The 27,049-nt window shown below is 40.3% G+C and overlaps 1 protein-coding gene across 3 annotated transcripts in view; it reads right to left on the bottom strand.

The window, feature by feature from the left end:
- Positions 1–329: 329 nt before the first annotated feature.
- The window catches only part of LOC121926723 (interferon-induced GTP-binding protein Mx1-like), a 31,722-nt gene continuing 5,002 nt past the window's right edge, over positions 330–27,049 (bottom strand). For 2 of the 3 annotated variants that reach the window (XM_042459937.1, XM_042459938.1), the window contains exons 3-14: positions 26,024–26,219; positions 24,856–24,993; positions 21,685–21,839; positions 20,787–20,925; positions 18,975–19,173; positions 16,213–16,291; positions 15,380–15,502; positions 12,826–12,970; positions 11,920–12,078; positions 9,140–9,216; positions 6,068–6,298; positions 330–2,062 (exon numbers count right to left, since the gene is read on the bottom strand). In XM_042459937.1, coding sequence (XP_042315871.1) covers positions 1,832–2,062; positions 6,068–6,298; positions 9,140–9,216; positions 11,920–12,078; positions 12,826–12,970; positions 15,380–15,502; positions 16,213–16,291; positions 18,975–19,173; positions 20,787–20,925; positions 21,685–21,839; positions 24,856–24,993; positions 26,024–26,219 — 1,872 coding nt within the window. In that variant the 3' untranslated portion in view covers positions 330–1,831. Of the gene's footprint in view, positions 2,063–6,067; positions 6,299–9,139; positions 9,217–11,919; positions 12,079–12,825; positions 12,971–15,379; positions 15,503–16,212; positions 16,292–18,974; positions 19,174–20,786; positions 20,926–21,684; positions 21,840–24,855; positions 24,994–25,636; positions 25,815–26,023; positions 26,220–27,049 lie in introns of those variants that run through there. The other variant, XM_042459939.1, reaches the window with a different exon arrangement.

The raw sequence follows: 27,049 nt of genomic DNA, 5'->3' as shown, positions 1-27,049 counted from the left end.
CTGAGTGTGTGATTTTCCCAAGGTCACAAGTGGATTTCCATGGTTGAGCAGAGATTCAAACCTAAGCCTCCAGGAGTCCTACTCGAACACTCAAAGAGCTACCTACATTGGCTCTCTGCCTATATAATAGCCTCTTCACAGTGCTCTTTGTCCAACTGAACCTCTCTCTTTTACCTTGGAAAATCTTCATCCATGTCATCCTTTGTAAGCTTTTTGTAGACTGTGATATCATTCCAAATAATCAGCCATCTGGTACACATTGGGTGGGGAGTGGGGGATACTAAAATCTCAAATCAAGAATTAGGAGAAAAGTAACAATCTGGAACAGATTCAGGGGTGACATTTTTATTCTAAAAGCCAAGGTTATGCTTTGCACAGCAAACTCTGCATGTGAAGCCACAATGCTAATGGACAAAACAGTAAATACTTACAATCTTAAAAACACCACCACCACCACCACCACCATGTTTCAAGCCTAAACCAGTAATAATTAGAAACTCAAATCTACATTTTCTAGGAGGAAGTTGTGATGTCATGATTTACTATATGTTAAGGTAATTTGTTTAAGTTTGTGTTGTGCATTAGAGATAACAGGATAAGAACCTGTCAGGAGCGTGTGAGGGAATGAAATGTTGGAAATGGCTGATGTCGGGTGGAATGTCTTGAGGAAATTTCAATAAGGTTGGTGGATGATAGTTAATACTGTCTCTCCCAAAAAAGGGACCCAAGATGGCTCACAAAAAAAGCTAGTTAGAGTAGTTGGAGAGGAAGGAGCGAATGAAGTGCGGATTTGGGTTATGAGAGTTTGTCACGTTTAGGAGTGGTGTTTAAGAGTCTGAATTAGCAATGAGTGGAGAGAGTGAGCTGTGTTTCAAATGTATTAAATAATCTGTTTGGTTAAGCTCAACTTCTGTTAATGAAGTATTTTTGTATTTTTATGTGTTTGGCCTCCAGGAACACTATATATTAGAAAGCTTGGTTTCAGCCAAGGTGCCTGTGGTGGCAGTAGTGAAGAAATATAATATTTCTTCACTACTGGTATAATATTTCACACAAGCACCTTAAGAGCATCTAAGAGGTCCTCAGCTGGTCACCACAGCAGTAGACAAGAAGGAGATCTTTACATTGTGGACAAGGGAAAGGTGGAGACAAGGGAAAGTCCTTGTTCTTGATGTTAAGCAGATTTGTGGAAATCTTCACATTTGGTGGTAGTGGAGGTTTAGTGGAGGCCTCACACCTGGTGGAAAAGCAGCGGGTTAAGTGGTAAATCCCACAGAACCCATATAGAAACTCACATTCACTGTCTTATTGTGTGTGGGTTCCCCCCCCCCCAAATACACTAGAACCCCTGTATCTGCAGGACCTGTAACTGTAGTTTCACTTACCCATGATCACATCTACACACCTGAGATTCTTGAGTGTAACTCTATGGTCAAACTCTGCTGGAAATATAGAATTCGCTGTTAACTGTAGTTTCATTTCCCATATATATTCATCTATAAGTCAAAAAATTTAAGCCCAAAAATGGGCTCCAAAATCCTAGGTCAACTTATGTACACAGTAATATTACTCTGTGAGCCTTGGAAAAGCTAGTAGAGAAGGGAGGGGGGGGGAATTGGAGGTTTGGATCCCCCCCCCCCCTTTTGCAAGCCCTGGACCTTGGAAGACAGAGAGAGAAATCAGAGATTTGGGTGCCCCTTTTTGCAAGCCCTGGATCTTGCGAAAGTTGTGGAGAAGAGAGGGCAGAGAGAGAGAATCAGAGGTTTGGGTCCCCCTTTTTGCAAGCCCTGGACCTTGGGAGTTGTGGGGAAGGGAGAGAAACACTTCTTGTTTAAACAGGGAATCTTGCTAGGCGCTGTCGAGCTTTGGTGAGACGCTTGATCCTCTCCTTTAGAGTAGCCCTTTCACCTGCAGAATCTTTTCGCTCCTGGAGGAGAATACCAAACTGATCCTTATCCTGCAATAGCTGCATCATTGCATTCTGTAACTCCTCAGCATAATCATGGAGAACATATCCCAGAATAATCATGGGAATCTGTGTGCCAAGCCGGATGCCAGCACTCTGAAAACAGAAGGAGAGAACAGTTTGTGTTAGATTCCCCACTTCAAAAACTGCATTAAAGACCACAAACAACAACAAAAAACAAGGCAGTTTTGTAAATGGACTACCTATGATTACAAGATCCCTATCAGTGAGACACAGTATCTAGCTGAAAGAAAGACTGAACTTCCATGATCAAGTAATAAAACAAAACGAAATAAAATTCAACCATCAGAAACAGAGTGGGCAATGCTTACTTCTATTTCAGACACAAAGTGATAAAGATGGCCAGATAACCAAGGATATTGCAATCTACAACGAGCCTGCTGTATTGTCAGGCTAACCGCCTGCAGACTGTAGCTCTTGCTGTTTGTCCCACCAATATTAATTAGCTAAAGATGGGCATGCCTATTGCCCCCTACTTACTAATATGGGCTTGAACTCCCTCATTTTGAGCTCCCAAACCATCACATATGGGGAAAACCCACTGTGTATCATTGGGCATAGTGTATAGGGCCTCTAGGCAGATGGGTTTTAGAGTCCTTATTGTGAGCATTATGGCAAAGCCTTAATAGCTGTTCAGTAGCACGGAGAGGTTTAATTTCTGTTTAAATTTGCCTATTAGCAACCTGGAATGGGAGATAGATCATGTTGGCATACATCTACTTATGATCAATAAAGTTTAACAGTGATGTATGACATTTTTCAATAACAAATGGAGTCCTGAAGGGGCCTGAAAGTACAGCCAGTTCCACTTTCAAACAATGAGAAACAATTTATGTGTGGATCCCTTCCATCCTTTTGCTCCATATCTGTCTGCCCTCTCAATCTGCCCAAAATGACACATCATGGGTAATAAAGGAAAGCTGCTTCCATTAACAACCACCACTTTGAGATTCCCGGAACATTCCGAAGTAACAGGGCCTTTTTTGCTATTGCGAAGCTGCTTCCCAAAACAATACAGATCTGTTTGGCATTAAAATTTATACAGGTTCTGTATGTAAAATATTTGGAATCAGAAGTGTTTGGGATTTTTCAGATTTTGTAGTATTTGCATATATGTAATGAGATATCTTAGGGATGAGACACACATCTAAACATGAAATTCAATTATGTTTCATATATACCGTATTCACATAGGCTGCTGAGAATTTTATACAATATTTTCAATAATTTTGTGCATAAAATGAAGTTTGCATACACTGAACCAACAAAAAGCATATGTATCACTATCTCAACTATCCATGAAAAAAGTTTTGGATTTTAGAGCATTTCGGAGAAGGAATACCTGTACATTAAAGTACATTTCATTCAGGCAATAGTTAAGAAACTGAATTCCTTTTAAAACTGTATTTTTGTTAGAAATAGAGTGACAGGATCCTAAATTGTAAGAGTTCTGTTTGGTTTTGTCACTTTACTTAGCAGCAGGCAATCATCACCATAAAAAGAAAATGATACCAAAAGCAGAAATTGAAATGATCAGATACTGCACTCTATCTTTCATAAAAGTCTTCCAGTTTTTCAGTTTTTCGGAATAATTTTGGGGTAGGGAAACATGAACTTTTTGAAAGCAATTTATTCATAATTCTAAAAGAAAATATTTCAAAATCTCACTTCCTCCCCGCCTTCCATTTCTATTTAAAAATGGTTTTGGAGGCTTCTGAGGCAATGTGATTTCTTGCAAGTGAAATTGCTGCTTTCTTTCCATATGTTTCCCTACTGTACTATATTCCTCAAGGCAATGCACAATTTTTTTGGTTCACATGATGCTGAAATACAGTTAAGCAATCAGTAACAAATTAGGTGGTATGTGTGATGTAACACAGGCTGTGGTTTAACCACAATGGTTGTTGATATTTTTCATTCTTTTAAATCACTATGGGAATTCTCTGATCTGGAAAATCTCCTGTTCTGGAAGGACCTTTGCTGGAAAACCTCACCTCAAAATTAGTCTTTTTAAGGACCTGCAACTCTGTTTAAAATTGGCCTCTATCCAGATTGGCAGAATTCCCAGCCATTATACTCTCACTTTATCTGGATTATTCTTCATTTGCCAAATTTCTTATCCCAAATCCACTTGCAGGTATCTGTAAAATTCCTATATTGTCCCTGGGACTAATATTTGGAAAAGAGGGATAAAAGGTCTATGATCCATATAGTCAGGAACCATTGTGTCCTGAATGGTTTCATTCATAAAGTTGTCTGGAGCCACCAAGTTAGCTCTCAGAAACAGACATGGCAGCATACCTAAGCAGAGGCCAGTACCCCAGTGTTTCTCTGAGATAAATTCAGGAAGAGGTGGTGCAGTGAAGCTGCTTGGTTGAAATGTGACCAGTGTTGAAGCAACATCTAAAACCTGGATGGGGAACTTTGGCTTTCAAGATGTTTTAGTCCCAGCAAGTCCAGCCAATGGTAAGGAAATGTGTGGACTGTAGCTGGAAACATCTGGAGAGCTACAGGTTTCCCCACCCTTTATTTACTTGTTGGACAGCTCTCTTGCCATCCTGAAATCTTGGAGTTGTTGGACAACTTTAAGTAAGGCAGAATGTTTTACTTAGTATAGTAAAACATATACTATAGTATAGTAAAACATATACTATAAAATTTACTATATAGCTTACAAGAATGAGATAGCAAGCTCCTGTGTGTCTGGACTCATCAAAAGGTTGAACATTTTGCCAGGTTTCCATGTTTCTGTTTTAACACTAAAGAAGACAACCAGGCCAGCAGAACACAAAATGATTAACTTCATCATCACCATCAAAACATATCCTTTTTATCTATATCACACAATACCAAAGCATCATACAGATAAAATAAATTTTACAGTTTAACACAGTTTAAAATTTAATAAATCTAATTTTAAGCAATTAAAATAATATAAAAAAGACTCCAAACTGTGTGTTAAACAATTTAGTGTATTAAAAAAGCTTAAAGTGATAAAACAATTTAAAATCATGTGCATGAATATTTTAGAAGAAATCATTTAGACCGCAGGCTTCAATAAAAAATTGCATTTTAACTTGACAGTAGAACAAAGGCAGCATTTGTGCAATTGGACCACTAAGGGGACAGTGATCCATACCAATGTGCCACAGCTGGGGAGGTGCTGTCTTCTAGCTTCACGCAGTGTACTGCTCCCACTGGCCTGATTCCGACTACCTTTCAAACCAGATTGCACATCGGTTTGAACCGGTTAAAATGATCTTGATTCCCATTTGAATTGAGTCGCTGAAGCAATTCGGAGAGGGGGGCCACGTGCTAGACTCATTTAACCTGCGACTTTTTGACATTGTTTTCGCGGGGTTTTTTTTTTGATAAATCGATTCTACTCAAGTGTGAACCAGATGTGGATCAAAATCGATTTAAATTTGCCCTTTAACCAATTCATTCGTGAACATGAACCAAAAGTGGGTTATTTTACAGGGAAAAAATGCAATCGGGACAAATGTAGTGGGAACTACACTCTGCTGTTGAATCGATCCATCAATTCGGATCACAAACCACTTTTTTTGTAAGTGGGAATAAGGCCACTAATGGGTGATAATGTAGGGACCCTCCAGTCCTTGGGCATGGAGGTATAGGGAGAGATGTTCCTTCATGTATCATGACCCCAAGTCATTTAGCCCTTCAAATATCACAATCACCTTGAATTCAAATTGGAAGTGTATAATCAGACAGTGCAATTACTTTACATTTAGTGTTACTCTCCATATGGTATGGACAGCAATCTAGGTGCTGTGTTTTGTACTAGCTGCAGCTTGTACGTCATCCTCACAGAGCATCCCACACAGAGTACATTACAACAGGAAATATGCAGGGAGTGTGGATATGAAAGAGTCACAAATGAATAACTCTAAGTTACACATTCTTACCTGCCTATCAGATTCTGGCCATTATTTATCCCAAGTTCAGCAAAGTTTTTTTTTTTAATTACTGTCGTCTCCTATATTTCATTCAAAGTACTTGAGTTGTTTTAAGCTGCAATTTTGTGAAGGTATTGTAAGAAAAACAGATGCTACTCACTTTGAAGTAGGCATTCAGGTGGTAAGCCATTTCTTCCAATGAGCATTTCTGCACAGGATATGAAACATTCTTCATTGGTGAAAACAGAAAAGGAGCTTTTGTTCTAGCATCCTTTATAGCATCATTATAAATTTGGTCCTGGCAGTACACGACACTTTCCAATTTAAAGTGAATCATGATTTGAGATTCTGCTTTCTCCTCTTGCTTCTGTTTTATATCTTCAATGTTGTTCTGCATGAGAAAGCAGTATTTTTATTTTTGCAAAGAAGAATATACCATTAGGACTCAAACATGCCCTTATACCTAGAATAAATACGAGTCCTCCAACATGAATATATCAAATTGCTGTTATTGGTTCTTATAGTCCAGTGCAGCCTATTGTAGGGTTTGGGGAATTTGGGGGGAGGGAGGAATGGGTTGGCTCAGAAGTCAAATTATAATTTGTAAGGCATCTCAGATTCATATCACATTCTAGCATTCGTCTCATATTCTAGCACTGGGCTGAATTAGGGGCACTAGTTAGGCCAACATCAAAAATTTTTGGTTCTATGCCTTCTAAGGCTGAGTGTGTGACTTGCCCAAGGTTACCCAGTAGGATTCCATAGTTGAGCAAAAATTTGAACCCAGGTCTTGAGAGTTCTAGCTCTAAGCTCAAGCCACTGTACCATTCTGGCTCTAGCCAATTTAGTGGGCACAAAAGTAATTCTAATTTGCCCACTCATGCATGATTTGGGACCCATTCACACTACACGATTATAGCACTATTCTTCTACCTTAACTGCCATGGTTCCATTTTATGAAATCCTAGAGTTTGTAATTTGGTGAAGCAGTAGAGGAGCTCTCTGGTTGAGAATCTGAAACAGCCCTTCTCAAACTTCAAACCCCAGGATTCTATGGAATGTTGCAATGGCAACTAAAGTGGAATGTTGCACTACAATTATGTAAGGCACTAAATAATCATAGTCTATTGGTGGTCTCAGTGAACAATAAGTACTACCACCCATCCAGACACTTATCTCCATGTTATGTTCTTGCCCTTGTGGTATTACTTCCTGTCTCTGAGGGCAGCATTCTAAATTTTGCACTCAGGCAACTTGTTGTTGTTAACCACCCTCAATTCTATCTCAACCCGTGGTGGCCCTGGGGATGAGATATCTCCATGACTCTCTGTCATCCACTGTACTGCTTAGTCCCTACAAACTAATACCCATGATATCTCCATAATAGAGTCCAACCATCTAGCATGCAGCCTTCCTCTCTTTGTAGTTGTCTTCACCTTTCCTAACATTATTGTTTTTTCCAGTGATCCAGCCTTCTCATGATGTGGCCAAAGTATGACAGCCTCAGTTTTGTCATCTTGGCTTCCAGGGAGATTTCTGGCTTGATCTGCTCTAGGATCCATTTGTTTGTCTTCTTGGCTGCCCCAGAATCCTCAGCACTCTTTTCCAGGACCACATCACAAATGAATTAATTTTCTTTCTTAAAGGTCCAGCTCTCACATCCATACATGGTAATAGGGACTCCAATGGCTTATATGATTGTAACTTTTGTGCTCAATCTTTGCATTTTAGGATCTTTTCCAGTCCTTTCATAGCTACTCTCCCCATTCTTAATCTTCTTCTGATTTACTGGCTGAAGTTCCTGTTCCTATCAATATTTGATTCTTTTACTATTACTATTTCTTCATTGTCTAGCTTGAATTTGTGTAGGTTCTCCATGGTCATTATTTCTGTTCACTTTATGTTCAACAGTAAGCCTGTCTTTGCATTTTCTTCCTTGACCTTCCTTAGTAGTTGTTCCAGGTCTGTGCTTACTTCTTCTTGACCCAGTCTTCCCTTAAAAGTATTCATTACTCAGGGGCTTGACAGACTGCCCCTTTTGGTGCCAGATCAGAGCCGCAGCAACTATCATATCACTAACATATCGTGGCCCCAATCTTGCCTTTCCATGGTGCAACAAGGAACCACAAAAAGCAGCTCCTTTTTGTGCCCTGAAAAGGGCACCATAACCGCTGGTTCATGGCTTTTCTGTGCTCCTTTGATGATGTGTCATGTAGATGCAGCACCACAGGCACAGGAGTGCTGTGATGCCTGTGCACCATGTGGTGATGTGCGGCATCTTGCCAGCCTGGGGGCGGAGTCAGGCCATGCGTCATTGGAATACCACGTCCCAACTCCACCCCCAGGCTGGCCTTAATGACCACTCTGTACAGCCTATCAGTATTTTTTAAAAACACAAAATTAAGTAAAGAGTTTGGTTGGAGCAATTTCATCATTTTTCTCTCTTGCCCAGAAATAGCATCCTGAAAACAAAACAAAACAAAACAAAACAAAAACCTTCACTGCATTCAGTTGTGTGGCAACTCTAGATATAATGTTCCTAGTACTGGATGGTGGTCCAGTTTTTGTGTGTGTGTGTGTGTGTGACAGTGGGTTCATTCAGATTAGTCGTGTTGTAGGAGGGGGCCCCCTGAGAACTCTCACAACACAGAGATCCACTTTTTGGTTGGTGTCTCTATGTCAATTTCAAGTCCAAATGGACTGTAGTTCCTGTAAATGTCTGTAGGCATCTAGACACCATTGTTGGCATCAACATTCAGTTTTGACACTAGGCAACTTGGCCAATCAGCATACAGAACTCTTCAGTGCCTTTCCTCGTTGTTCTGGATGTTGAGCTCCAGTATAGGCATGCCTTCTTTTTTAAAGGAACAATATTCTGGAAATCTTATGCAATTGCAAGGAACACAGGTCTCCCCCTATTCTCAGCAGTGAAGAGGAATGGCCAAGGAACACACTATGAACTGCAACTAAAAAGCCTGTTGAGAACTATAGTGGATTTTGTTTTTTTTTAAAAAGCCACCCCCTGAATAAAATATTGCTGTTGTTGCTGGTACAAAAAAAGTCATCTGTTTATTTTTGTGTTTTTTTTTCAAACTGAGAACTACAGAAACAAATCCAGCAGCCAACAGCAACATTTATTCCATACATTTACCTCCTTTGCTAATTTATAGTTGTTTTATTGTCTACAAAAATACTTCTTCATCATGGCATCCTTATTTATATTCCCTCTTACCTGAGCTGCTCTGAAAAGATACTGAAAATTTTTGAAGTGTTCGAAGGCAGTTTCAACAAATGTTTCTCGCACATGTTCTAGAAAACAGATGAAGACAATTAGCAGGAGAAACATTAACAGAAGAGCTGTAGCTGTAATTCCTGTAAGTGAAAGGTTCAAACATTAAGGTTAAAGTTCCTGAACACTGGAACTTTAAACTCAACCCTGGGCTCATCTACATTTGTCACAATACTCCAGGCTGTCCCTGGAGTATTCTGGCCCCAAATTCCCCCTTAGGTTGCTGCAGGTTTTCAGTGAACAATGGGCCACTGAAATGCTACATAGTCCCTGCAAGCTTGCTGGCACCGCTGCTGCAGGTGTAAGTCACTGTGAAGCCAGAATGAGGCACCCACAGAGCAACTGACCAGGGATGCTTGCAAGGACCTGATAGAAAGAGATCTGGCCACTGTTGCCCATTTTCCTCTGGGAAAACCCAGAGGAAAAGGTAAGTCTTTTGAATGTGGAACATGGGGTAGGACCTGCACTTAGGGGTTTAGGGCCTGCCTAATGTAAACACTGTGTGTGTGTGTGTGTGGGGGGGGGAATGTGAGGTTTGTAAGTAATGTACACAAGCCCCCCCCCCCATCATATACAGAGCTATATTCAAAATGGGAGATCTGTGCAATACATGAAATGGGCAAAAGTATACATTTCATTGTAATATATTGGAAATCCTGGGAGTTGCAAAAAGGATTTTTTCTTTCCTCTTTTATTCAGAACAAATTGAAAAGTAAGCATTTGTTCGGGTTTACATGAAAAAAATGATACAGAAAGAAAGAAAATGGGAAAATAATAAAGTTAATAAAGCAAATGGTCTTGCTTCCTAAGTGGCTGAGACTGTAACCCAAGCGGTCTGCTGCCAGATTTACCTATATTGTAATTTCCCTTATATCAAAGCAGTGCCCAATATGTATTTGGCACATTCTTCCTTTTCTTAAACTAGCAATATATATACTGTGTTGAATATATTCTATACCTAGACAAAGCCCATATGTTTACATGAGTTGTGTATTTGCAAAAGAATGATGAAGTTGTATATATTTTCACAAAGCTAAGAAACGTAGCTAGAAGCATCTCACTTATGTGGGGAAAGGGGGTGGAGAGAATACAGAGAGGAGAATGCACTGCATCCAAAGCCCTCCTGATTTGACTACAGCCAGGACAAGAAGTAGTTTCCCCTCAATCCATTAAAACATTCCTCACTAGAATCAGTGAATTTAATTATGCCACTCCAGGGCTAATGAAACTCTAGGCTCCATTGTGGAATGGGGCTTTGGCTGTTGGGGAACCTGTGGATCAATGGCTTTCCTGACTACACAACTATTGGCAAAGAATTTTCGATTGATTGCATCAGGGAGGCCTTGGTAGTGAGTCTTTGGCACAGTACAGATGGGAGGCTCCGTGCCACCCCTGTAAGCCCCATGTCTGTGCTGCAGCATCTCCATGCTGTAGCACAAATGCATCACAAAAAAAGAGCCACCTAGAGCGGCTTTTTTTTGGCAATGCCAGCAGGAAGGGGTGCCGCCATGACGCCATTTCCAGCCAGTGGTGTCTGGTTGCTGTATGGCGGTGGCAGCATCATGGCACCCCCATATGGATGGGAGGCTGCCATGATACAGGCGCCCGTACATATTAGGTTTCGGGACTGTGCAGTGGCTGCGTGCTCCTGAACCCTAATATCACCACCACCACAGGCCTTTGTCATGGAGAAGATTTTCAGACCAGCACTTACCATGGGGTAAGCACTGATAAAGCACTGCCAAAGCATGTGTGTGTGAAAGCCTGACATGCTTCATAAATGTCAGGGAATTGTTGGCTCCTCTCCAGCATCCCCAAATAATTGGGGGAGCAGCAATTTCTTGTGAATGCAGTTTCCGTTCATAGGAAATTGTTGCTCCCTGAATGATTCAGGGACACTGGAGGGGAGCTGACGATTCCCTGACATTTAGGAAGTGTGTCAGGCTTTCACACACACGTCCTAAATGTTTTTGCAGCATTTTACTAGCACTTAAGCGCTGGTCTGAAAATCTTCAGAGAGTGGGGTGAGCATTATACTAATGTCAATTAGGCTGTATCTGCACTGTAGAGGCAATCCAGTATGACACCAGTTTAACTGCCATGGCTCCATGCTATGGAATTCTGGGATTCTGTAGTTTGTTGTGGCATCAGAATTCTCTGATAGGGAAGGCTAAATATCTCATAAAACTACAAATTTCAGAATTCCATAGCATTGTGCCATGCAGTTAAACTGATGTCAAACTTCATTATTTCTGCAGTGCAGATGCAGCTTCAGCACCCTTCCAAAGAGCACAGGATTACTCCATAAGGCCACCATCCTATATGCACTTACCTGAGAGTATATATCCTTTAACTCAATAAGGCTTTCTTCTGAGCAAACATTTAAATGTACTGAAAAAGGTAGCAATTTTAATAGTAAATTTAATTTTACAAAAAGATTATGCATTTTTCCACATATAACTGCATATTTATCTACCAATTTATCTATATTTATCTACCAAATATGTAACTGCATATTTATCTACCAAAATGAAGTATTCACAATAATTACTGTATTATATTTTTAAACAGTTCTGTTTTAGCAGTACTGTTACTGTAATAAACAGTAAACAATATCCAGAAATGGTACACTCCATGCTAAATGACATTCTTGGTCATTTACAGAAGTACTCCATATAATCAAGATATTAGGAATAGGACCCAAGCTATTATGTAAACTCTACCTGCTACTTCCTTCAACATCTCAATAGCAGGAAATTTCAGCTTCTCAATTTGCTGTTTTATAATGACTTCAAATGTCTTGTAGTTGGCAAATCCTGGGAGTTCTTTGCCCCGATATTTATTTTCAAAGTTTGAAACTTCTTCTCTCATATTATCTCTCACTGCAACATTAAAATAATTTGAATTAATTATCAACATTAAGTATCAGGGCTATGATCCAGCAGAAACTTCACCTGTGAAAACTGTAGGCCATTGAAGAAACAAAAATCAGTGTCATTCATCTTTAACTTCTGAGTGTTTTCTTTCCACAGCTATCATGATCATGGTCCAGATAGACAGAAATGACTTTTAGTCAATGCAGAAATAATCCAGGTTGACCAGAAGCTCTTAAGGTGAATGTAGTGTGCAGGTCCAGGTGCATACAAAGTAGGCCTGGATGGACTAGTAGATCTCTAGCTGATTTGCAATAAATTTGTTATGGATTTTGTCTCCTGTTTAAGGATAATAGTAACAAAATGGCCACCCCACCTCAACACAATCCTGATACAGATACAAACAGATTTGTGTAAGAAAGGACCAGGAACCTCATTAAATTCTAGCACTCAGAACCATTTCCTGGACATGTGAATTCTAATCATGTTTTTGATGCTAGTCTCAGGTTGATGAACACCAGGATTCTATTAATATAGACATGCACACACTGGAGTAGATTGCACAAGAACAAAGTAAGGAGGTTTGTATCCTCTCTACCGTTTGTCATAATTATATTGCCACCAATCTAGGTCAAAACTGGTAAATATGCATGCATGTTTAAGGTGGAATTAAACCTTACTATATATGAGTGCTCAGACTTAAAATGCATGTCCATTTGTACAGGAAAACATTAAGATCTTCAAAACTGGATTTACCATCTAATTCATTGCTGTTAATCTCAGTTTGCCACTGGTTAAAGGACTGCCGCAATGATGTGAGCAACCTTTGTTTTCTGGTAGCCATTAAAACATCTTCTCCCTCCTTTATTTTTGAGAGGGCCTGATTAAAATGTTTTATTTTCTGTAAAGAGACACAAGAATGAAAGAGAAAACAGGGAAGGGAGGAGAAGTTTTCTAAAATAAAATGCCTGTCCAGCTGAAAAGTGCATCTTTAAAAAAAAACAAAAAACAATTAAGAGTCATTATACTAAAAGGTCCAGAAACTGACTGTCTCCAGGCTATGCATATTTGTAAATGCTGTGGTGGTGGTACAGAGCTGGACATCATGTTTACTCCTTAACAGGTTTCCGCAACAGAAATGAGAAATATTGAGAAAAATACATTGCACTGAAATACCTAGTATTTATAGGATTGTAGTAGTCTTCTCAGAATCAATGCAATGAATTATACTCTTCTCTAATGTTTCTCTCCAACCATAGCTTAATGAACACCCTAAGCTATTTCCAAATGGCACCCTTCAGATGGTTCAGGACCATGACACCAATAGTCCCAACATGAGGGACAGTCAAATTAGGAAATGCTTTGTTGCATCCATAAAGAGGAAAGAATGTGTAGAAATAATCACACTGGGGTGCAAAACCCTAAACAAAGTCTAGAGAGTGTCATGGTTTTCATTTAGAAATACTACCTTCTTCAAAGCTCACATTTTCATCCTTGTATAGAAATATAATCCTTACTGTCATAGCAAGGTATTCAGAAAGTTGTTGTTTTTAAAAACCACTTTCAAGACAAATAAATACAATGACTGAAGAAATACAATGGGTTTTCACATAGCATTTTAAAGTGTAACAAAATAAGTTATGTGGGAAAATTGAATTCTACTCCTCTTGGTTTTTTGTTTTGTTTTTGTTTTTGTTTTTTGAGGAACAAGTTTTTCAGCTTTGTGTGGGAGATAATGGTGGCCCATGTTCCAAGAAGTGGGGACTCACTCCCCAGTAGCAAGGTGAACCCCTCCCCAGCTTGGAGCCTGGGCTAGTGATAAGGGAGAGGATCTAGGGCAGGGCTAGGAATATGTGACCTTTATATGTTACTCTCACCAACCCTAGTCAGTATACGTAATGGTGGGGCATGCTAGGAGTTGTAGCCCAACAACAACTAGAGGGCTGCATGATTCCCATGCCTGATCTAGAGACTGGTGCTTATCAAAAGCTAGCAATGAAAAAGAGAATAGGTAGATTCTACGTACCATTTTTTAAAATGAAGTCATTTAGACAGGCGCCTGAAAAAGTCAGTACTATCTAACACATCTATTCACAAGTTAGCATGATTGAATTCAGTGGGACTTACTACAAAGTGAGTGCAGGATTCAGTCTTTTTTGAAGGATGTCATTCTTCAATATCTTAATGGGCAGCTCATGAACATTTGGTCTTTTGTTATCAGCATTCTTATTCAACATACCTAATTGTAGCAAAGCCTGGCCATATCTAGCAGTGTTAAAAGCCTAAACCTCTTCAACCAAATAAATATTCAGGGATAGCTGTGCTGGCAATAGAGCAAAATAAAATGGAATCCAAAATCCACAAACAAGTGATACCTTTACTGGCCAGCCAAATTACACAAAACACGTAATGTGAGTTTTTGAAGCTTCACTGGTTTTCTCATCAGGTAAATGTTTAACAATCAGACAGGAAGAAAAAATAGTGACAGTGTTGAAGTCACAGGCCCACATTTTGTATCTGTATTGTCTCAATGATAATTCAGTTGGTTTGGAGGGTGGCGTAGTGGGTAAATGCCTGTACTGCAGCCATTCACTCGAAACCACAAGGTTGCGAGTTCAAGACCAGTAAAAGGGCCCAAGCTTGACTCAGGCCCTTCCGAGGTCACTAAAATGAGTACCCAGACTGTTGGGGGCAAATTAGCTTACTTGCTAATTAGCTTACTTGCTGTTCACCGCCATGATCTTTGGAATAGCGGTATATAAATAAAACAAATTATTATTATTATTATTAAATGCAGGCTAAGGCTACACATCTTCTTGAGAAATTCAATGTTCTCTAACTCAAAACGGGGCCTGTGGATTCACAAGGGACTGAAACACCCTGGATCCCAAATGGAGTTACTTTACTACTGTTAATGGAGTTTAATTTCCACTGTTCTTTTTCCCAGTCCCCATAAGGTCAAAAGAGTTGTGGTAACCTGCATTGAGATCCCTCCAAATCAACTGAACAACAGCAAACATCTATACACAATGTGGTCTGTGACTCCAACACCATCATTCCTTCTGTATGATTTTTAATATCTTTTGCTTGATGAAGAAGGCAGAAGTATTTTTAATGTGTTTTGTGCATCTTGCCTGGCCAATGAAAGTATGGTATTACTCTTTTGTGGATTTTGTTTTATTCTTCTACCAAAGTTACATATACGTTTTGAGATAATTGGTTCTTCTTTTCCTGAGCATGTATCAAAATATTCTAGAATTAAAAGAAAAAGTCCACATTTATTTACTATCACACTCATAATGGTGCTCACTTCTATAAGAAAAAGCATCTGGCCATCCCGTGTTTCAGGTACGCCTTGGCCACATCGCTGCAGCTTTATATTTGCTGCCTCAAGTTTGTCCTTTATTTGCTTCTCTAAAGTGGGCAATGATTTCTGAAAGAAAAACAAAGGCATAAAAAAAGTATTAAGCCTTAACAGAATAATATTTCAGCACCTCTTATTTGTTGTAGGAGGGTGGCAGTGGGGGGAACCCTCCCTGGGCTGCCTCATTGGCAGAGCATGAGACTGGGATCTGGGATGGCTGGCAGTACCCTGGAAAGAATATGGCTCAGGGTCCCCTTATAGGACCTGGAGTGGTGGATACCCTGGAAATGAGTGGTCCAGGTGGGGGCTGACACATTTCCATCATCTCCACTCCAGGGGAGGCAGGGGTTCCTTGCCTGGGAAGACATCTGGCTGGGCAAGTCCCCATTGCTCCACTTCTGTTCTCCAGCATGGACATCTGGGAACAGGGCCAAAAGTACATCCCATGGTACCCACATGAAAGAGACTTCTCTTAGCATCAGACCTAAGTGGCAGCCTTTAGGATTTGACAAGGCATTTTTCAGATTAAAATGAGGCAACATAGAATTGTGGAAACATCCATAATTTGCATACCAAACATTTGATTCTAAAATATGTGCCAGTTTTGCTACTTTTTCTCTTTCCTTCAGTTAGCTCAGACCAGTACAGAAATAATGTGTTCATTGAGAAACAAACATAATATCGGATTTTAGTCCTAGTTTTCATTTTCTGCTCTGAAGCAAGGGGTAAGTGATGAGGAGGAAGATCAGACTCAAATTTCCTCCATTTCATTCTCTTACATTAATGTGCTCTATTAGTTCCTGGGTAAGCCGTTCTGCCAGAATTGGGATGGTTGCTTTGCCCTCCTCCAAGAGAGATCTGGGGGGGAAAACCCAGAATAAATAATCAAGAATAAACATTATTTCACTTGCATCTAGATATATAGACAGTCCCCAACATTCTCTCATGTTTGACTGGTTAGAATGAAATTTTCAGATTGATTCAGCCCATTGCAAGGAGCAGAAGAAGGATGGGCCAATTCTTCAGCCGAACAAAACCCAGTGTGCCAGCTTTCCATGTCATAAAGGATCCCATATCCAAGGTCAACTTATGAGTGTAATATAAAAAAGTGGCAAGATAGGCCTCAATGGCATGTTTAGTTCCAGAGAATTTAACAACATGTTCAATGGCTTGGTGTGCACACCAGTTGTGGATGTGCTTCCACATGAGACTAGCAGGAACAGGAATAAAAGGCATGCTTTCACTCTGGGTACAGGATTATTTTGAAGGTATAAACTGAACCAGACCTACAGCACATTCTTCCACTGAATTTTATGCAGTGATTAGACACAAGCCATTGAGTTCCTAAAAAAATTAAACCAGAATATACATTTTTTCCAGCAAAATTGCATGTAATTTTGAAGGCATTTTCATGGAATTGATATGGAAGATCATATTTTTGTTTGCAACACTGTTATTTTCCTCCTTTTATCACTTCCTTACTCATTGTGTGTGTGTGTGTGTATAGACAGTTTAGATCAATGTTTGGTGCTGGTAGTCCTTCAGGCTTTATACGAGTTGCTTCTGAATTTGTTGGGTTGACATTTTTGTTGTTTTGTTTATATTGGATGCAGTGCTCTACTGGAATTTAACACAGGCCCTATCTGTTCTGTTCATTGTGCTCTCTTGCTCATCCCTTTTTTTATTGGTATCAAACCAACCAAGGTTTTTTTAAAAAAATATTTATTTACTGCATTTTTCTTTTGTGGTTATGTCTCTTTTTTACCTCAGGCATTTACTAGATGGGTGAGAAATGGGCTTTTCAAAAATTCATGTGCCTTCCCTCCCTCCCTAGCTCAAAATAAGGACAAAGGTAGGAGCAGAGTAAAAGAATGGCTGGGATCTTTCACTTTCATTCTGGCAGGATTTGTAGTGTAGCAAAGTAATGTAAATTTATATGCCAACTTTAAATACACCTCTCTCTCTCTCTCTCTCTCTGTGTATAAAATATGGAGTTCTTTTTAAAAAAACATTTTAACATTAACTTAATGCAGTGTAAGTTTTTCACTAACTTTTCCATCTCTGATGTTATGTGATCAAAATAATAACATTGTTGTTTGAGACTACAGTCTGGAGAACCTGTTTATCATTCCAAATTTTGGAATTACTGAGGCAATGGGAAAAGGGGAAAAGCTTATCACTGTTATGCAATCTTTTGCAAAGCAAATCACACCTAACAATGATTTGTGAGACCATTTTAATTCTGTTAGTTGTTACTTGTCCTGGGTTCACTCCTTAACTCCTCTACATTTCATCCCTCATCAAAATCTCCAAAGCCCATTCGTTGTCTTGTTCTGCATTGTTCCTCTGCACATATTCAACCCACAGAATATTAGCAAACGTCTGAAAGCATTTATTTTGCAGCATTCATTTATTTAATTCAATAACATCCAAACAATGATACCTTTATTGGACCAACCAAAATGCACAATATACATGTTACAAGTTTTCAAAGTTCCACTGGCTTCTTCATCAGGTAAGGTGTTCAAAACCATAAAGGAGAGAAAAAAATTGAAGATGTTAGTCACAGGCCTGTACTATCTTTGTTCTTAGATGGTATGGAGGGGTATTTCTTGCAAACTGGAACCTCCTCCTTCTGGCCATGTTTACTTTGGAATCCAGTTCAGTGTCCTCTGCCTACAAAGTGTCCTGTGGCCCCACAAAGTATGTAGTCATATTGGATTCCAAAGGAAGCATTTTTTGTGTTGCAAATGGATGTTAAATTTCCTGGACTTTGAGAATCTCCCAGCAATCACATGGCCAGAAGGAGGAGGTTCCAGCCTGAAAGAAATACCCCTCCATACAATCCGAGAACAAAGTCAGTAAAATGCAGGCCTATGACTAACATCTTCAATTTCCCCCCTCCTGTATGGTTTTTAACACCTTGCCTGATGAAGAAGCCAGTGGCGCTTTGAAAGCTTGCAACATGTTTATTATGGATTCTGGTTGGCCCATAAAGGTAACATTTTTTGGATGTCATTAGATTTGCTATATGGCCAACATGGCTACCCCTGGATGCTTTATTTACTATATATACTCATGTATAAGTCTAGAAATTTTAGTCAAAAATTGACCCCCAAAACCTGTAGCAACTTATTCATGGGTCAATGTAAATACTGTACTTTACTTATTTTAAAAAAGGAACCATCCCATGGTGAAAAGCAAGAGCATAATCTGATCTGGAAGCATCTGATCTGACTGCTCCACTATTCTCTCATCCATCCAGGCTTTAGCATGAGCACAATATCTGCTGGAATGTTGTATGTTCTTCGATATTGTTTTCCTTTGTATCATCCTTTACATTCTTTGTTACGTGCCACTAAAGTTTACTCTCGACTTATCCATGGGTCATATCAAAATCCTTAAATTTGGCCCCCCAAACCTTCCCTTGACTTAGACATGAGGTCAATTTATAGTCCAGAATATAAGGTAATAATTCAGCATATTTTAAACAAGAAACAAGCTGAGGTATCCCTCTTCACATTTTCAATAAAAATGCTACCTGAAAATGATGTGATTTTCAAAAAATCTTCTCTCATTCTGGATTGCATCTCTCAGACCCACTTTTTTGTTGATGTCCTTCTGTCCACGACATTTAACTATCATGTAACCTTTTCTGAGAGGAACTCTCTGATTCCGGACTACGTCAACTATTTCTTCCTCAGTTCCCTTATCAACTAAGTCAGGCTTAGTCACAATTCCTGTGAAATAAGTGATGTACAAGAAAGAAACGATTCTTTTACTGATTAAAGATAAGATATATCTGTCTGAACCCATGCTCAACCACTCATGGTATAAAGAAAGTCCAACTATCTTCAGCATTCAATAATTATGTCCCTGGCTCTGTCCTGTTAGGCTTAGGATGCAGGGCTTGCAAGTGAAAAAATAAATGGGTTTTTCAGGTAAGATTGCTGAGCCCACTCATCAAAAATGTATCTTGTCCTACTGGCCGATCACTTTTGCCTTCTGCACTTTATATGTTCTTTGGAGAGAATGACAATTGCTTCTTGAAAAACAGCTTTAAAAAGGCTTTTGCAAGAAACAGGTTTGAGAATCACTTAAAAGCATTTTAGAGAAGATAATAAAAGGAAATCTGAGATGGAGAAATTAGAAGGGTTTCATCCAAATGAAATAAAATTGTGTTCACTGCTAACTCAGAGCTTGGAATGTGATCATAAGGAGCCCTAGTGGTGCAGTGGATAAATGCAGGTACTGCAGCCAAAACCAAGGAGTCCAAGGTTGACTCAGCCTTCCTTCCTTTTTGTAAAATGAGCTTGTACTCCACTTAGAGAGTGCTGAGTTCACTATGAAGCAGAATAGACAAGTAAATGCTATTGCTATCATCATCTTTATTAAAAAGGGCACATTGTCCTCATTGTTTCAGCTGCTGAGATGAATGTCTATCTGGCTATCAGTGTTCCAGGTGCTGTTTACTAGCAGGTACTGTAATGCATCACCAATGCATTAATACTGGCATTATACTGCAGTCTCTTCATTTAGCAAATCCATCAGTGTTGGTCCCCTACTCCCAGAATCCTGCTGGTGGGTTGCAAGCAGCACTCCCCTGCACTGACTGCTTTTTGCTTTGTTTTTAAAATCCTAGGCAAGAGTGTCCTATGAAGCTTCATGTTTCTTTCATTGGCTATTCTGGCATAACTACAGGAATAATTATCTAGGAGAAATATATTTATTAATTTAGTTTAAACTCCACCTTTTGCCTAGTATAAGACCTAAGGCAGCTCACATCAATTTTTTTAAAAGGAATTCTTATTCAGATCCATGAGCAAGGACCCATTTCTTGGTAAGAGATCCAGATTCCATGAATATCTATTGAAGCATCACATGCAAAAGCATGTAAATTTTGCTGTTATGACAAGCTTGTTACCCTTTCAATATGTTCAACACCAACTAGGAGATTCATCCAGAATTTGGTGCAAACTGCAATGAATATGCACTTAAACTGCATCTGCCCTGTAGAATTAATGAAGTTTGACACTACTTTAACTGCCATGGCCCAGTACTATGGATTTCTGCAATTTGTAGTTTTGTAAAATATTTGACCTTCTCTGTCAAAGAACCACAACCAAATACAAATCCCAGGATTCCACAGGATGGAGCTGTGAGAGTTAAAGCAGTGTCAAACTGCATTAATTCTGCAATGTGGCAGCAGCCCAACTAACATGGGGCTTCATCCTGTGAGCTCTAGGATGTATCTGAGCTGAGCAGAGAAGACTAAATTGGTTGCAAACGATTTTTGCTACAATAACTATCTTCTCCAGTTAAAATACAAAATAAAACTGTTTTATTTACTTACCAAGGGTTCTCTCTCCTTGAGGGTCTACCTCCTGAGCCATTTTCAGTGCCTCTGTTGTCGCAATATCTACATTACCTGGCACTACCACCAAATTGATGGTTTCTTGTTTGGTAATGTATTTCTTAATTAATGATATTATCTGCAACAAAATCCGGAAAACACGTGAACTGCATGTAACCTGATATGTATCCATAGTTCTGCTGAGTCCTGACAGTTTCCCAGGTAATACAGGGACGTAGCCAGGATTTTGGGAAGGGGGGGGGTCCAGGCTAAGTGCCACCACTATAATGGGGCTTGAGTGCGGCGGCGCAGTAGCACACACCATTCATTTTATCTAATGGAAGGGGGGGGTCCGGACCCCAAGAACACCCCCCCCCTTGGCTACGTCCCTGGGTAATACCATAAATATAGCCCAAGTTAATGTTTGAAAAAACTTGGAACAGTTAAGACAACTTTTAAGAAGCAACATATGCTCCTGGGTTCAACAATCTTTCACTACTAAGACCACATGTTTATCTCTCCAAACTCACCTCTACATCGTGTAAAATGTTGGACTAGATTTTAGAATATCTGAGTTCAAATTTTGTATGTTTTGAAACAGCCATAAGCTGTCTTGAGTCATTTGAACAAGACCCTTTAGACATCTCTGTTAGGCTTTATATAGCAGCTGTGGCACAGCCATACCACCATGGCAAAGTGTTTCATGCGGAGGGAGAAAGGACCCTTTCCCAAATAGATGACAGGTTCATTTCAAACGGAGGTGGCATTTGGAGAGGGACATCAGCTGATCATCTTAGTAACTGGACAAGTTGATAGGAGTGAAGGTTTTCCCATACACCAATGAACCTTCCAACTGATACTAAAAATCCTACCACTCAAAAACATATGTTTATTTTACCTGTTGTCCAATGTCTGCTGGCTGGTTACCCACAGCCACTCTTGCAATCCCTGGCAGATCAATCAGAGTAAGGTCTGGAACATTGTGGGAGCTAATTTCCAGGCTAATTAATTTGTGGCTAATGCCCACGCCTTCACCAGCCATTGCATTCTGGGCTGTGTTATATAGAAACAACACAGAGAGGGAATAAGTGAAAGGTAACTCTTTCTACAGGAAGCTGTTAGATCAAAGTAATTTTATTATTTAATAAATCAACTATCTATCATGCAGGTATGTTTCTTTAACACTCATGACCCAAAAAGCATGCAATTAGTTCTGTATGCTGCAATGGAGTTGTACCCTATAGATACAACCCTGTGAAATGTTTTGATGTTGTGTGACTTCAAGTAGTTTCTGACTTATGGTGACTTTAAGGTGATCCTATCACAGGGTTTTCTTGGCAAGATTTTATTCAGACACATCTGCCACTGCCTTCACCTGAGGCTGAGAAAGTATGATTTGCCCAAGGTCACCCAGTGGGCAGGGATTAAAATCCTGATCTCCAGGATCCTAGTCCAACACTCAAATCACCACAACACCATGCTGGTTTTCTATGAAACATTAGCTCTGTTAATATTAATCAGGAATTATGATTTGCAAACCAAATTCAAAGCATGGTAATAAGTTAATGTAAGCCACCTTTAACCTTGCTTGGTGAAATGTGGACGATTTATTCGTAAGAGGCCTTGAATTTGACTTTATTACAGAAAGGTAGGATATGAATGGTGGAAAAGTGAAATAATGCCATGCAAGGTTAAAGCAAACCACATAAAGGAAGAAAGGTTCATAAGAAAAAAGGAGGTCCATGAGACCAAAGTATGCTGCTAAACAAAATATGGAAATAAAAAAAATACACTTGCATTGGGTACTAAACTTCTTTACCTTCTGAGCCTTGGTAGTCTCTATTTTGACATTTCAACATTTTAATATTCACAAGAAATGTTCTATTTCTCTCCCCCCCTCCCCAAAGGAAAAACTATTTTTTCCAATTTGTAGCAAATTGCTAATGACTATGACCTATGCTATGGCATGGTTGCAACTCTGCAACTCCAGAGGGTGGGTTTGATGTAGTTAGTACTGCTTGATTTTCTTTGAGTACTTTACCTAGACAATTGAACTAGGATGCCATTCTGTATGTGGTGCTTCAGTAATCTCACTCACTCCTCCACTATGGTGAAAGGGGAGAGAAGCCATGCAAGGTGAAGCTAAATAAGACTTTATCTCAGGGGTCAGCAACCTCCCGGTCTTCTTGCCGCCACCACGGGAAAGGCCAGGTGGTATTAAAGGCCAAGAGGCTTCCAGGCAGCCACCAGGCCCTTCTGTGGTAGCAGCGGTGACAGCGATGAGGCCACGACTGCAAGGAGGCCATGCTGGAGGCCAGGCTTCGGCCTCCTCGCCGCCGCCACCGCGGAGGGGCTGGGTGGCTGCCTGGAGGCCTCTTGGACTCCAACACCACCACCCGGCCTTCTCGCAGTGGTGACGACCAGGAGGCTGAGGCGGTGGTGGCAGCGGCGACCAAGAAGGTAAGTAGGGAGGGAAAGAGGGAGGGAGGCAGGGAAGGAGGGAGGGAAAGGGGAGGCCAGGGACTTTTGTCCCCACGCGCACCGCCATTAGGGACAATGGGACTTGAACATATGCAGATTTTGGTATATGCGGGAACAGGGACGTAGCCAGGATTTTAGGAAGGGGGGGGTCCAGACTAAGTGCCACCATTATAATGGGGCTTGGGTGCGGTGGTGCAGCAGCACGCATCATTCATTTTTCTAATGGAAGGGGGAGTCCAGACCCCAAGGACCCCCCCCCCTTTGCTACGTCCCTGGCAGGGAGGTCTGGAACGGATCCCCCGCGTATACCAAGGGCCCACTGTATAGCCATCATGTCTATCAGGATACTCTCTCTTAATACTTAACCTATTCTCCTTCATAAACATTATCATCATCAGGTTCATTCATACTTTCATTGGCGGGTTACAGACCACCACTAGGGACGTCCTGAGGACGTCCCAGTTTGAAAAAGGGGCGTCTCTTCCAGACGCCCCTAACCCTATCACGGACAGAGTCCATGACAAATGGCGGCGGCCGTTCCACACGGCCACCACCATATTGACGTAGTGGACGCTGTGCATTAGTACGTCGAGCCCCAGAAGTGACGCTGCGAGTGCGCAACTAGCACCTCGCGGCCTCTTCCGGGGCCCAGGAAGGAGCGTGATTTCCGCGTTCCTTCCTCGGAGCGTCCAGGAGCTGTGCGGTTTGGCCGCTGCGGCTCCCGGATGCTGAAAGCGGAGGCGGAGCCAGATCGCTGCAATCCAGCGGTCTGTAACGCGCCATTGTGTCTACTAAGGTATTAACAGGATTAATAACACATAAACATACAACTATCTTTAGCCTATCCTTATCAGTATCAGCATTTAGGGCAGCATGTCATGGCTTTCAGGTAACCAGGAGCAAGCATATATGGAAAGCAAGGTTCTTACCTTCTCGTCCCATGTTGGAGACATGCTGAATAGCATCCTAAATTGTGGCTCTGACTTATCTCTTTTATTCTCTTCTTATGCCCACTTGGTACATCAGTTACCTATTCAAAAGCCCTAAATCTGATCTTTGTGTTCAGTACACTGGTAACCTTTGTCTGGTGTATGTCACACTTTTAGAGTACTCCACACTACTTGCCAATCAGGTGTTATCTAATGCAACAACTTGAAGTGTTACCTCTGGTCAGTCTTTACGGTTTATGGTTACATATTTTAAGGAAACATCCAGCAGTATTTCAAGACTTGAAACCTGAATAAGTTTTTTTAAAAAACAATTATTCTAAGACAGACAATCAGCAGACAGTGTCATCAATCTTATGCTCTATATTCTGCAGTCTATAGGTTCTGACTAGGTTATACACTATTTTTTGATGTGATATAAATGGGCAAAAGAGTTGCTAACTGATATTTGGTTGGCCTGTAACAATATCCCCTGCCTCCAATGGTAGTAGCATTTGTTTATCTGTATTGTAAGCTCATGTAAGAAGCAAGTGGACCTAACACAAGCAGGAAAAAAAAAGATTTGGGCTGTGACCCTATCTACATGGAATGTGCATTCAATGCATAGGATTTCACTGTTATCCCATATCACTGATACATACCTCTTATCACTGCAGCTTCCACCTCTGACGCACTATTCAGGTCTTGTTTTGTGTCTGAATACTCAATCTTCCCTTTCCATTCTTTTGTGTGCTGTGTTTTCTTCAGTTTGAGCTCTAAGGGACATCTAGTAACAATACCTATAAAGAAAATAATAAATAAATTGGACAATATGTTAAATTCTTTTAAAATGGAGAAAGATGCTTACACAGTGCCCACATGAATGCCACTGAAGCCCAGATGTCCAAACAAAAAGTCTGTTTCTACCAGCAGAAAGCAAAAGAATACTGCTGGAAGCTTTTGGGTGCCAGGGCAAAAAGTGTAGAACACCGTTATGTTTTAAAGGGATTTTAATTCTGCCCATAACAAAAAGAGATGTTCCAGGGCAGCTTTAAAAAATCTGTAAGGACAAACCAGCATGGTGCACTGGTTTGAGTGTTGGATTAAGACACTGAATCCTCACTGAGCCAAGGAAGCCCATCGGTTGACCTTGGGCAAGTTACACTATCTCAGCCTCAGAGGAAAGCAAATGCAAACTGCCTCTGAAAAAAATCTTGCCAAAAATCTTCCATGAGAGGGCTGTTTTAAGGTTGTCATAAACTGGAACACCTTGAAGGCACACAGCATACAAGGGACAAAAACCAGTTAAAACAATCAAAGAGCTAGCAATTATAAAAACCAATGATGAAGAAAAAATTAAAAGCATCTTAAAAGCAAGCTTTCAAGAAATTGAACAGGCAAGAGGAATAATAATAATAATAATAATAATAATAATAATAATACCATTTTTCTTTATGCCCTGAAGATAGGACAGGCCAGACATATCTCCCTGGGGAGAGAAATGCAGGGTGCGACCACACAGAAAGCCTCTCTCTTGTTTCCCCTCAACTCGACACAGAGGGATGTAGGAGGAGGACCACTGAAAAGAGGAGGACCACTGAATACAGTTTTCCCCAAAATGGTGGACATTTCAAAGAGGAAATGCTGGGAGAGAATTCTCACCACTGCCCCTTGGATGAATGACTCTAGACAGTGCTTCCAGAACACTAAAGAACCACAGGTTTCTCAACCGAGTTAAATAATGGTCTCTATGTTTGCAGGTTCCTATCATATCATTGTACGAGTCCAGTGAAATCAACCTGTAGGGAAATTTTGAAGGAGAATTCTTACCACTGCCTCTGGGAAGAGCAACTCCAGACAGCGCTTCGAGGACAGAACTCTTCCCAGAGCTCTGATCTCCAATCACAGCAATTGCTGGCAACGCCAAGTCCTTTTCCACACCAAGAGCTCTCAGGGAATCAATGAGGTCAATGCAAGGACGGACTTTCTCTTCATACTGGCTGCACAAAGAGGCACTTGCTGTGTTCTGAAGGAAAACAAAGTACTGTAGTCCCCATGAATGAAACAAGGACTGGCTTCCAAGGCCTAAGGAGATGTTTCTCACAATATTAGTAATAAAGGACAGAAGCTGTGTGCACCTCCAAGGTTCTGTCAATCAGCCTAACAAAATAATATAAGTGTGCATGCATAAATAAAGAAATATTTAAATACAATCAAAGTTTTGGATATGTTCATTTGTGTGGAAACTTGCCTAATAAAAATGAATAGCCAAGAATGAACAAAGCAAATTGTAGTATGAAGGGCAGGGTATAAATACAATTAATAATAATAATAATAATAATAATAATAATAATAATAATATGTTTCTAGTTTACATTACACACTGGTACAATAAGATGCACTATTGATGACACTAAGACTGCATCTGAAGTGCAGAAATAATGCAGTTTATCACCACTCTTGAGAGGGACATAATAATGCTTTCTTGCTTTCTGTACAAAGCTTTGCAAAAGAATCAGTGGTTGCAGAAGGCTTATAGAATGAGCCTCAGAGTAAAGTGCATGGGCTATGATGGCCCCCTACCCTTTTTTACTGAGGCACATACTCACTTATCACCCTCTCCTTTCTGTAGAGAACTCTGAATACAATGGCCTCTGTTTAGCAAATGGCCTTGAGGAGTTTAGCTAGCTCAGCTAAGTATCTCTTTTGCAGTAGCTAGCTATCTCTGTACATTCCAGGCTCCAAGCAGATGTAATGCCAAGAAGAAAATACAGGACCATTGAGTGAACAGTGAACGCAACCAATCGCTTGTTTAGAAAACAGCCCTCTGCGAAGGGCATAAAAGGGGGGTGACAA

Source organism: Sceloporus undulatus, chromosome 3 (genome assembly GCF_019175285.1).
Source record: "Sceloporus undulatus isolate JIND9_A2432 ecotype Alabama chromosome 3, SceUnd_v1.1, whole genome shotgun sequence".
NCBI lineage: Eukaryota > Metazoa > Chordata > Lepidosauria > Squamata > Phrynosomatidae > Sceloporus > Sceloporus undulatus.
This window is presented reverse-complemented; position numbering and strand designations above follow the sequence as displayed.